The following is a 12,762-nucleotide window of genomic DNA, read 5'->3' as shown; positions in this document are numbered from 1 at the left end:
TGAAGAGAAGCTCTGGAAAGCAGTGCATTCTCTTTTTCTCCTGTAGTCTTTTTACCTGTTTATAGTAATCAATAGTTGTATCAGTATTGTACAACAGGCTGTTGTTTGCGCATTTTTGAGCTCCTYATTGTAGCCACTGCCCTGAACTTGWCAGTATTACTTGCCTTTCCCAWTGGTGTTCAGTCAGCTTGAAATCCCACCGAGCTGCAGTGATGCTGCACTGCCTTTTGAGGTCCTTTCTAATCTGAGCTTGTTTGGTTCTATGTTAGTGGAGACTGAGCTCTGACTTTTTTACAGCTGAGTCTGGTGAACTTTTCAGACACTGCTGCACTATATAATTTACCATCTGTCCTTCAGCTTTCTCCAGCTTTTTATTTAATTTCTTGGTCTTTTGTCTTCTTGGAAATGTTTTGTTGGAAAAGGCCTTTTTATGTAAAGACAGAGTACTTCAGTAAGCATACCACTACTACTGGACAGACAGTGGCTGCAGCTTAAGATGTGGAAGAACTACAACTGCACTATTGTGACTAACAGGTGGAGTTGAAAGTGACTTCAAAGAGGTTACCCCCTATTTCCTTGTCAGACAGGATGCTTCTCCAATCTGTTCCAGAAGATGTTTTTAGCAGTAATATCTCAATTGTCTATCCCAGTCCCTCCTTTTCTTACTACTACTAAGATTTTTCCTGCTGTGWAATATGAATCTTTGCTATTTAAGTTCAAGCCTATTTCTGCTTGTCCTGTGTACTCTAGACATAAACCAGAGGTTACACCCTAACAGTAGCATTTAATATACAGGAAGAATGTAATCACTTTATTTTTAATTTAAACAGCCTAAGGTCATTCAACTTTTTCTTCTCAGGCTATCATCTATATCTCTGCACATGTTTGGTACTCTTCAGACTTTGCTCCAATAGAATCTCTCTCTTCAAAGTGCAGCTATATAGAAAAAGGCATAATATTCCAGCAGAGATCTATACAATCCTGAGAAAAACAGATGCCCTGAATTTCTTTAAGCATTCCAGTGTAGTRTCGGCCTTAACTCCAACAGCATGACATGCATTTTGAAATACACCCATTGCTCCTTTTGGAAATAAAGGAAAGCAAAATCCCAATTTTTCTTTTCTTGGGGTGGGAGGTACAGGGTGCTATTTACTATTGAACAGGAGAATCATCACCTGTCATTTATTCTGATTGTTTTTTTACATTAGCAGCACAATATAGTAMATATCCATTATTTTTATTTCTGCTAGAAGTTGCAAAGTTTACCAGTCAGTTTGATCCTGACTTAACCTGCTTTTATATTACACTAAGGACTCTCTCATCCCTTAAAACAGAATATTCATGTTATTTATGCATACAAACAATAGAAARTATCTTTCACACTGTAGCATGGAGGCTGTAGAGACAGACCGTGGAAGCACAAGGTCAATGATTAGTTAGTACATCTTGAGCAGGTGTATTTAAAAATTTCTTTCTCTTGCCAAAGTAACATACAGAGTGCAGATTAGACTATTAATAGGAAAGACAAGACATATCCTGAAACTAGCTTTGCAGGTCTAGAGAAGAGTTCTGCAAGACTGTTGCTCTTGCACATGCATACTTCGTGAATTCCTGTCAATGAACTGTTGTTTTTAACTRTTTAACATCTGTTATAAGTGCTGTGCTGAAAATTCTCAATTACTGAAAGAGCTACCGAAGTTACAATTATTTTAATTCTTAACCATTCTTTCAGTGAAATTTTTTTTTCTAATATTGCTAATAGTAGATACCATACTGCTACTACTAAATAAATAAATGCTACTGCTAATAAATAATGCTACTAGTAAATATTAACAGCATCAGAATAACTAGCACATTTTAAAAGGAATTCAGAAACTCTTTTGAGTTTTTAATTAATTTTCATGGGGGACTTGGCATAGAACAAAACAATATAACAGACTCCTACCATCTGTGCATGCTTTTTCATGTTAGAAAAATATTATTTCCATTGCTTCACTTTGAGGCAGGAAGAGCACTAATAAATTCCCCAAATTTGTTTGCTTTTTTTTTTTTAAATTTTAGGCTTTGAAAATAATCTTTAGACTCTTTCTATAACAACAGACCGAAGACTTTCACAAGCAACTTCTATTGAATTTTGCATCTTTATGTTCTCTACTCATACAACTCATCTCTAATGTTTTCTAAAGTTTCAGCTCTTCAGTTATGATTCCCTGAAAGGCTAACATGTTTTTCAGGGAAATTGGCTGAATTCAGTTAATTTTGTGTTTAAATTCAAATGTGAAATCAGATATCTGAGATCAGTGCTTACCAGTGAGGTAAATCCTTACCAGTGATAATGCTTTATTTTTATTTTAGATAAAAGAATATACTTATGATTGAAGTTTAGGTGTAACTTATCTTTAAAAAGATTGGGTTTTTTTCCTAAATTTCAGCACTTTTTCATAAGTGTTAAGACCATATAAAGAAAATAAATCAGTGAAGGTATTCTCAGTTATTAAAAATATTATGCAGTCATATAAAGTGCTTCTTTGTTAACCTTAAATTTGTATGAAGTTATGTAATTAACTTCTAATATCAATGGCCTAGCAAACTATATAGTCTTCATCTCTCCCATCTACCCCTGGCGTGATGATGTCAGGCAGAAATAATCATCCAGAATCCCCGCTTTGTGTTGTAAGACAATTCTGGTACTGCCTACTGTGAGAGCAGGATGAAGTTGCAGTTTGTGTGGCTTCAGCCTCCATGCATGTGAACTGCARTGGTAGAATGGGATTTATTTGGGTCTGAATGGGTCTGAATTTACCTGGAGTTCAGAAGGCTGTCAGGTACAAGGTAGGGGCAATCAATGAGACAGTTCTATACCTTCTGATATATCTGTTTAAGACCCAAGGTCGCAAGAAAATACATGTGTTTAAAATGGAAGATAGGTGCTTATATTTGCAGTTCTCAAAACACCCGTTCAGCTGCAATGTAACACTAGAGGAGACTAAAAAAATTACTAGTTAGGGKTTTTTTTTTTCAGTTATGTGATTTTAGGTACCTAAAATTCTGCTCCAAAGCATATCAGCACAGTGACTTCCAACAAATCTTTTCTGTGAACTGAGAGATGCTATCAAACCATGCTATAGGAACCTATGCTTCCTCTGTCTTTGTCACTTCAAAAGCTCAATCCAGAAATATCTCCAAGTGTATTTACTTGATCAGGATTGACAACATTTTCTATACCAGCTGCCTCTTTCCTTTTTTAGAAAATAAAAAGGTATAATCCAAAAGCTTCTGGATGACTTTTCAAAGTTTAGGGGATGCAGGAAAATGAGTTCAATTTCTTTTTTATGTGTAAGAGGATTCAAACCTATCTTATGAAAGAACACCATAAAATGTGAGCTATTTCAGGAGGACAGAAGTGCACTTGAAGTTGCTTCACTTYGCAAATAATTTTAAAAGAAACTCGATGGATTGTGTGACTATACCCAAGTCTGGGCAGCCCCTTTGTGTGTGAGAGACCAGATATGGGTCCCATTTTGAGATACCTGACCCTCCAYTTGAATTATAGAAGCTCCTAATAAAACTTGTCATAGCAACCAAATACCTTAAGTCCATTTGCAGACCACAGTACAGTTGCTTCAGATGCTTTAGAAAACTGAACTGGGTGAAGTTTTCATCCTGTGTGACTTTTGGGTTCCAGTTCATCAGCCCAAGTGGGGCAAATGTGTTCATATCCATTCATAACTAATGATTGTACTTATTTACAGAGACTTCAGTAACACAGAGACACTATGTAGTGAACAGAAATACTACTGTGAAACTTGCTGCAGTAAACAAGAGGCACAGAAGAGGTAAGCAAAGAGCAGGCTGTTTCACCATGTCCATCCTGGGTTCTGACAAACTCCCTCCTTGATATTTATTTTGTTTAGATATCTAGAAGCCTTAACTCCCAAATGCATTCTCTGCATGAACCAGAGAACCTGCAGACAGATTTAAAGGCATGTGTCTTAGTCTAGAAGCTACTGCTGGTTGATTACTGTCGCTTACAAAGTGCTTCTGTAATGCAAACATTTACTCATTAAGGGAAGAGAGAATGGCTTTGGACTGGTCAGGTGCTTATCATATGCATTCTTAATAATTTCACAGGATGAGAGTAAAAAAACTGCCAATGATTCTTGCCTTACACCTCAAGAGATTCAAGTACATGGAGCAATTGCACAGGTACACTAAGCTGTCTTACCGTGTAGTGTTTCCTCTGGAGTTGCGTCTCTTCAACACATCTGGCGATGCCGTCAACCTGGATCGGATGTACGACCTGGTAGCTGTTGTTGTTCACTGTGGCAGGTAATGGACTTTCATGTGTGTTACAGGCTGTTGCCAGACATTTGACAAGGGCAGGGGCATCCCTGACAAAATGTGTGGAAGAGTGGGAGGCAGGTATTAAACCCTGCTGCTGCACTGACTTGCATGTGCCTTGGGCTGAACCTTTTAGCCAACTTCCCTCTTAAATTGGTACTTGTTTAAGAAATAGTGTCTCAGGTCTCCAAAAATCACCAGTTTGGTTTCGATTGATGAAACTACCTCCTTCTTCATGAAACCACTTAAAAACWTTGGGAGCCAGGACTCTGTGAGGGCCAGAGGCTGTCAGCATGTAGGCTCCCCACCTGATCACCTTGGTCAGTTTTCCCCTCTATACTTAGTTCATTAAATTTTAAAAATAGTTGATGCCTACTTGTTAGGTGTTCTGTAGGTTAATTTGCAAATGGCCTTGGCAGATGAAAACAAGATCTTTAATTTTCAGTTGATGAGCTTTAAAACAACTTAATGCAAAGGTGAAAGGACTAAGTGTCTAGTGTACCACCAGATGTTGGCTTACTATGTTTTTCATGACATTTAGTTGTAATTTCATAAACAAACATGTCTTRTCAAAATGGACTCAATAGTATTTTCTAATATTTTGTGGTTTGGATTTTTGTTTTGCTTTCTAGTGGACCAAATCGGGGGCATTACATTACTATCGTAAAAAGTCATGGATTTTGGCTCTTGTTTGATGATGACATTGTAGAGGTCAGTATGCTGAAAGTCATAAGCACAACTTGGTATTTACATTTGCTTCTCTACTTGGCATTAAAATTTTTATCCAAAACTGGGTAGAGATTACCACATTACTTTGCAACTGCAGCTGCAAAGCCACACTTTGTAATGTAACACTTAGTTCATCTCTGTTAGGAAGAAAGATTGYAAACAAAACTATAAATGCTGTAGTTTGCTCTGTCAATGTCAGGGGAGTTTTTATTTTATAGCAACATCAAATGACTTTAAGAGTTTAATTTTCTAAGAGTTTCTGTATCTATARAATCAATTTATTTAATTTAAACCTTATCACTTAACGAAATTGAACTAAGTAAAGCTAACATTGCTGTGGAATTTTCAATTTTGAAAAATAGGGAAGTTACAAGAAAGTCTGAGTTCTGTTGTTGGTCTGGGATTGCTTAAATGTGGATTAGTGTCTCTCCCACAATTATTATAGATTCTGTCTAAGCATTCTGAAATTCATTAAGCAAACCCTTTATGYCATTGTGGCACTGGCAAAACTCAAGTCTTGAATCTGATTTCCCAAGAGTTAAGGAAAGCAAGCACTGGATGCTGGGTAGGGCATGTCTTGAAGAAGGTTTCTGGAAATCTGAGAAAGATGGGATCATGTGGTCACATTTATGTCTTTTAACCATGTTCACAACTGCATTCCAAGGAATCTCTCTGTTATTAGAAAAAGCCTAATTCATTAGGATCAGTGATAGAAACATGTCTATGACTTGCATGAGAGAGAAGAGCAAGGCTCAGCCCYGAACATTATCCTTTCACTGTTTAAATTGCAAACAGAATTTGCAAATTGCTACCTCAAAACAAATAATTGGATTTGTCTTTTCTGTTCATACAGTTGTTTAATCTGTGTTTGGTATTTGTTTTGTCYAACATCATATTAAAAACAAATATTTATTTTGCAGAAAATAGATGCTCAAGCAATTGAAGAATTCTATGGTCTGACCTCTGATATATCGAAAAATTCAGAATCTGGCTATATTTTGTTCTATCAGTCAAGAGAGTGACTTGGCAAACTGTGATAATTGCGCACAACAATGCTGCAGGCAAAAGAAGGTGATGGCTCCCCTGAACTGTCACACAGACCACATCTCGGATGGTTGAACAACAATACACTCTGTCTCCTATTAAATGGTCTWTGTGATGATGACTATAACCGTCCATTTTTGACATTCAGAACTTTGTTTGGGGGGGATTGTAGTTTTTTAAGTCTGATTGAAGAGCTAATTGGCGTCAGATTTWAGTGGAATTTATATGGACTAATATTTACAAATAATAAGATTTGGATGTCAACTGTAAAACCAAATACACCTAGAGTAGTATTTTTTATGGAAGCATTCGTTACATTTAGGGCAAAATKACTTAAATCTTTCTAAATGGTTTTGGAGTGTGTTGATTCACAAAGCATTCCTTTAAATACATCCTGACATATACTTCCCCTTTTAAGTGTAAGGAAAAGAATCCATTTCATGATGATTTGAGCTGTGGTTGTATAGGGGATTTTTTTGTATRTTACTCTGCTGCATAAAAGATGTTCTTCCAAAATAATTTTAGTGTTGGTTGTTAAAAATTTTCAGTGCATGACCACAGACCTAGAGGGATATAAATTACATAGAGGGATATAAATTACACTGGAACTAAGTAATTCTGTATTTTCAGTCACTTTGTCATGAGAYAGTAGAGATGAGGTGAAATTTCAGAATTTACAGAGCACTGGTATAAAGGGAGTAAGATGACACATATGATACAGAGATAAATTACATTTATAGAAATTGATCTTTTTGTTAAAATGATGTCACAGATTGTTTACTTTGATTGAATTCGCAAAGATTGCAACACTGGTCCCATGTAACATATCCAGCAGGGCTGAAATTACCCARTCCATTTAAATAAGCCTTGTTTGTAGACACACACAGCTTGGTCCTGCAATTTTCTAAATATCTGTGTGTCCCATTTTAATTTCTCAAGACAGAGTCCATTTCTTAGAAACATGTTACATAGCAACCACTAGTTTACACACTATCATGTATATATCATCCCTAACATTTTGGTCATATTTGAAAGCATTTTGTTACCACAGAAACAGATAGGGATCTGGAGTGCTTGATTTAAAAAACATAAAAAGGCTCACYAAGAAAGGCTTAGTTTGTGATTTTCCTGGGTGAATTTGGCTGGCGCTTCTCATGCACTGGCTAATAAAATTTCTGAATTCACCTGAATACCTTTAATTTGGCAAAGAATAAATGCAGAAGAAAGTATCAATAGGGTATGAGAAGAGATCGATAGTGGCTTGAGTCAGTGGTAATACTGAGTTTGATACCTTGCTCAGTTTGACACTTTCACTCCATTATACAATTCTTGAACTTCAGTAGCCAAAGTCCTATTCCAATGACATCAAGAGCAAAACCACTCTTCTTGTCTTTATGGGGACTGATAGTTGGTTTAGTATTTACTAGGAAATATTCTCATCTCACAAAATTTATTTCTACCTGTTATAGTTTATTCACTCATTATGTATTTATTAGACAATGTTGCTTTTGGTCCTTTTCTTTAAGAAGCCTGCCTGACACTTTATGGCCGACACTCCATTTCAAGAAATGGCTTTTGAACTGCAGCTACACCTCATATTTTAGTCTTCTGTAGAAGAGAGAATAATGTTTGTCATTGTACTCTACTGTGAATGTGAAATACYTTTTGTGAAATTATGGTGAAAATGAAGTACTAGCTTCTACTGTAACATCCTTTGAAGTTCAGTTGGATTTATCAATGGCCACTTTGTAAACTAAGGCAATGTAGCACTTTATACTGAATGAGAAACAGAAGTTGACTTTTCTGCTAAGTTTATTTGTGAATTATCATATTATTATAGTGGTGGAAGAAAACAGACATAGAATGTAACCTTAGAGCATTTACTTAAGTGAATGACAGAAGTGGTCTGCAGAGATCACTCACATGAATGAAGGCTGGTATGCAGGCTCAAGACAAGCATAATTAGGATGCAGTTCTGGTTCTTTTATTGATGTCCGAATGAAATGTTCCATCTCTAATATAGAAGATAGACATCTTACAGGAGACCTCAACTCTCACTGGGACCCAGKAGCTTTACCACTGAAAAGCTAAACCTGCAAATCCCTCTTTAATTGATCTATTTGTAAGCATTCAGAATTWCTGTATAAAAATATAATAATTACTGGCCTTTTAAAATGGGTAAGGTTTTCTCACTGTGAATGAAATCACTTTCCAGATCAGCATTATCTAGTGCTGGTTAATGTCTGTATTTTGCAGTTTACTGCTGAACATTCTTTCAAGATTCTTTAGTTTTAAAAGAGCAGCAAAACAATACTTAAGGTGTTTGAAATTTTCAGGGTTCATGTTTATATGAAAAGTAACTTTTAAAACTAATTTTTAAATCAGTTCAATTTTAGGAAGCATGTTCTTTATTTCAATTGACTTATGCGAAAACTGGTTTTTAAAAGGTTRATAGTATTGATTAATACTTGAATGCTAAAGTACAGGATAATAATTTCTGGTTTTCTCCACTACAAGACAGCTCTAGATTGTAAAACATACAAATCATTGCAGTAAGTTATTGAGAGTAAAATTACTAGCATTAACCTTTTCATAAAATATGAAATAACATTTTAAATTCATGCTAGCCCATGAAAAGATCAGAGCACTAGTATCAGCTTAACATAAGTACGACATCAGCTCTGAAAAATTGTGAAATACACACTTTATACTAACACTAGCTAAATTAGGGGACATTTTCTCTTGATAAAAAAAATCAAAAAAACTGCAGTCACAATTCTAGAAATTGGATCCAGTGTCTAGTGTGCTGAATGTCTTGATTGCAGTCCAAAAGCTGTCCATCACAGCTATATGAATAATGCCAGTCTAGGCAGAGRAATCTTTGTCAAATTAAACACATTTGCACAAGTTTTGCAGGATTGGGATCCCTATAGGAACAATCATGGTGTAAAGTATTTTAGTTGATTAAATAAAGCATAATCCCTTTTCTCTTATGCTTATGCATAGATTTCCAGTCCCTTATGAAAGAATGGAAAAATACCTAAGACAATAAAAGCTTTTCAGGTAGCAGCTAGAATACAAAATGCTAGCACAGGTGTCTGATAGTATTCTGTGCTTCCCTAAAATGACTGAATTTTATGGTGTTCATGTTCCGGGTATATTGGGTCTTAGAACAATTGAAGTTTTCTGGTTGTTTCCCAWGCTGTTGCTGAGATTTATAAATCCTATTACTATGTTCCCTACTCAGAAAAAAGAACATCTTTTTTCTTGTGCTGTGTTTCCAGAGCACTGCAGTGCTGTTGAATCAGTTATCTTAGAGGATGAGCTCAGAACTCTTTTTTTTTTGTTTCCAGAATAGTCTGTCGGGATTTTATGTAATTTCTAATTTGGGGACATAGCAGAGGGARGCAGAAGAGCAGAGTGATGGAAAAGCCATGCCAGTGAAGCAGAACACCTTTTTGAAATTAAGTCCCAAAATTACTCCTGTCAATTCTACTTTAATAATTTATTTACCTCAGAGTACTAGATAATGAAGGAAGAGTTGTGTCCCTTTAGCAATTTGAGTAAAGGAAACAGTAGGAGTTTCCCTCATACCAGGTTTAATAAAAATATTAAAGACCTAATAAAATTAAGTGGAAATTCACCTTACATGATGGGTCCTGAAGTGCTACACAACCTGTCTTTTATCTGCAGACATTACATTTCAGTCACTCATCTATTCCAGCATCATGTACTTGGCACCTGAGCTGCCAGCTTGCAGCTGGCAGTGATTTGATGCCTCTCGACAGCAGACCCTTCTTATTTTATCTTTTTGCTGCTTGTGGCTGATAGTTGTGAGCAGTGTCTTACAGCYGAATGAATACTAGAAATTTTAACAAGTTTTGGCTGTGTATCTGTTCTTTGCTAGTATCTTTTAGAAGGGTTTGTTTTAATTTATTGTTCTTTTGTTGGTCTGTTACTGTATTTGTATAATAACTTAAGTGGTTAATATTATTTGTTTTGCTTTAATTTTTATGTACTTTTGTTTTTTTAAATGTAATCAACCCAAGCACTTTAAGCAACAATGTCAATCTTGTGAAATTCCAATCAGCTTAGCATTTTGCCCTTTGTCTTACTGCTTTTGCAGCCGTTTGCTTGTGATCCGATGTCTCCAGTAACAACTCAATTTCCATTTTTAGGCCTGTAGTCCTATTTTGGTTGTAAATTGGGAAAGCCCAAGCATTTTCATACATATTTGCTCATATGAAAAAAGGATGCAGCATTTACTGAGTGTCTGCTACCACATCAGTGTGTACCTGAGGAGCTGCACTCACAGTGCACATCTCACAGCCTCTTTTGCACTCTGCCTGCTCAYCCATCTGAGGATGGCTGTAATAGTTTAATCTGTGACAAAGTTATCAATGACTAGAATTTAGATAAGTTCTAAATCTTACAGGAGAATTCTTTTTTCCTGAACACAGAGTCGGCTGTCAGTCAGCTGATAAKACAGGTCTCTACCATTTTATCAGTGCTCTGTTTAGTCTCAAATGTGAATAATCTGATGAGCCACATTTATTCTAGGCCACTGTGTGAGTGCTGGCAAGGAGAGCAAATTTTTGCATCTTTCTTCTCTACACCTGCGCCAATGTAAAGCAGAGAGACAGTGGAGTAAGAGAAGTGCTGATGTAAAACTCTGTGGTGTCCATATTAGAAAGTCACTGACTTTCAGTGTTGTTAATGCAATGGTTATTCCTARTGTTTTAGATGCTGTATTTTCTTTGATCAATGAAAAGACCAGGACTTTTTCCTGTTGCATCAGTTCTGATACTGAGATGTTTCTTCTCAATTTAATATGGCCCTTACTGTATAAATAGTCTTTGGCAAGCCTCCACAGACATGCATTTAATTTCTTTCCAGTTAATATGCATTACTTCAAAGAGATTGCTTRAACCTGTCTACAAGATTTATTTAGATAACACACTTTAGCATACAGGGTCAAATAAAACCTATCAGGAGGCATGTGCCCACCTGATGGGACTGTCTGGCTAAACCCACACTGTTTCACATACTAATGATTCTTTACCCTCTAGGAGATTTCCTTGCTGGCTTTGCCTGAATGATTTAATATGAAACTGCAAATAACTCCCTTTATTCATGGTTTCCAAGTTGCTATARTTCTTTAATGAATTCTGCTTCATTTGGTTATCAAGACTGGGACTGTTGTACTATGTAAAATGAATTAGCTTGTGTGTGCCATTCACAGCAGTCAATTYAACAGCCTAATGCTTCTGATAGAGGGTGTTGCAGGTGGCAACTCCACTGTGTGTAAGMATATGAATGAGTAAGTAACTTTTCTGTAATAGCACAATAGGACTAAGATGCAGCTTCCTACCCCCCATCCTTTAGGTAATGGTGACCCTTCTCTTAGGGTTCCAAAGTGGCAGGAATAAGCCCTTTGTGAAAACATCTTGCAAAACATGTTGCTTGCTGCAGTAGATAATGAATATTTGCAACCTCTCTGGCACCGCTCCCCAAAATCTCATTAATAGGTGTACATTCCTTGAAGAGGCTGAGCTTAAACCTCAGCTTTGTTTTTGCAATGATGTTCATGTTTGAAATGTCAAATGTCCCATGCCAGGCTGTGTCYACATACTAAATTGTTTCTTCTCTCAACTCTCTAACAGCAAGAGCAACATCAGGGCAGCCATGTTACAGGTTCCAGTGCTTTTCCTGGAGACAATTTTCTCGTCTTGTGGCTTTCATTAAAAAAGACCTAACAAGCTCTGGAACCTATCATGATGCTTTAGGAGTAAAGCCACCACACCCTGTAGAAATATGAGTGTAGGGTAGGAGAAAGAAGAAAGAGAAGAGGATGAAATATGGAAAAGGTTGGGGTTTTTGGGAGACTTTGAATATGTGTATCTGTTTGTAAATATATAGTCCCTCTCTACCTGTCAAAATGATGCAATCATAATAAAACTACTTAAAATTTTGTGCTAGGTTTTAAAATGGAATAAGAGATAGTCAAATGATGAAGCACACAATTGGGGACACRTGAAAATACTGGATTTCTAGTAGAACATACAATACTCGGTGTATGTGTGCAGAAAAATATCTGCTCTTTTTAATCGTCATGTACATGTAATTGAACCCTGCGCCACCTGCAGAACTGTAAGATAAAAATCATGTTGGTTATTAAGGTTGTAACATAAGAAAACAGTATTTTCTCCTGTTAACATGTTTATATTTTACATAAAATAAACTCCCTAGCTGATCTTGCTTCCATTCAATTTGYTTTGATTTCAGCTGGAGCCCTACTAAGGCTGAAGATTGACATTGGTTGTTTCACAGCTTCTGAGTGTCAGATTACCTGTGTGCTTTCAGGTGACTTCTGTTGCTTGATTTTTATTTCCTTTTTTGGGATCATCGTGTTTTAAGTGACTTCAGGGAATGTTTCATCACGTGGGCTGACTTCCTCTGAAGGGATTTAAAGGCACAAGTTTTGCATGTAGTTTGTATATTGTCTTGGTGAAATATACGTACAGCTGTATGGCTGAGCTGTACCCAGTTAAAGCACACCACTGACCCTGTCAGTGCTTCTGAGCTTCAGTGTTTCAGCTAAAACTGAACAGAATCAAAATCAGCCAGAACTGAACTACCTTTTGCTTC

The 12,762-nt window shown here is 36.4% G+C and overlaps 1 protein-coding gene across 2 annotated transcripts in view; it reads left to right on the top strand.

Annotated features, from left to right (window-relative positions):
- The window catches only part of USP46 (ubiquitin specific peptidase 46), a 33,708-nt gene extending 21,337 nt beyond the window's left edge, over window positions 1–12,371 (top strand). For both annotated transcript variants that reach the window (XM_057366794.1, XM_057366792.1), the window contains exons 6-9: window positions 3,753–3,836; window positions 4,132–4,329; window positions 4,974–5,052; window positions 5,991–12,371. In XM_057366794.1, the coding sequence (XP_057222777.1) occupies window positions 3,753–3,836; window positions 4,132–4,329; window positions 4,974–5,052; window positions 5,991–6,092 (463 nt within the window). In that variant the 3' untranslated portion in view covers window positions 6,093–12,371. The remainder of the gene's footprint in view (window positions 1–3,752; window positions 3,837–4,131; window positions 4,330–4,973; window positions 5,053–5,990) is intronic.
- The last annotated feature ends 391 nt before the right edge of the window (window positions 12,372–12,762 follow it).

The sequence above is a fragment of the Malurus melanocephalus genome, unplaced genomic scaffold (assembly GCF_030028575.1).
Source record: "Malurus melanocephalus ecotype Western Australia unplaced genomic scaffold, MMel_1.1 scaffold_71, whole genome shotgun sequence".
Lineage (NCBI taxonomy): Eukaryota > Metazoa > Chordata > Aves > Passeriformes > Maluridae > Malurus > Malurus melanocephalus.
Note: the sequence above shows the minus strand (reverse complement) of the source record. Positions and strands in the feature narration are given on the sequence as shown.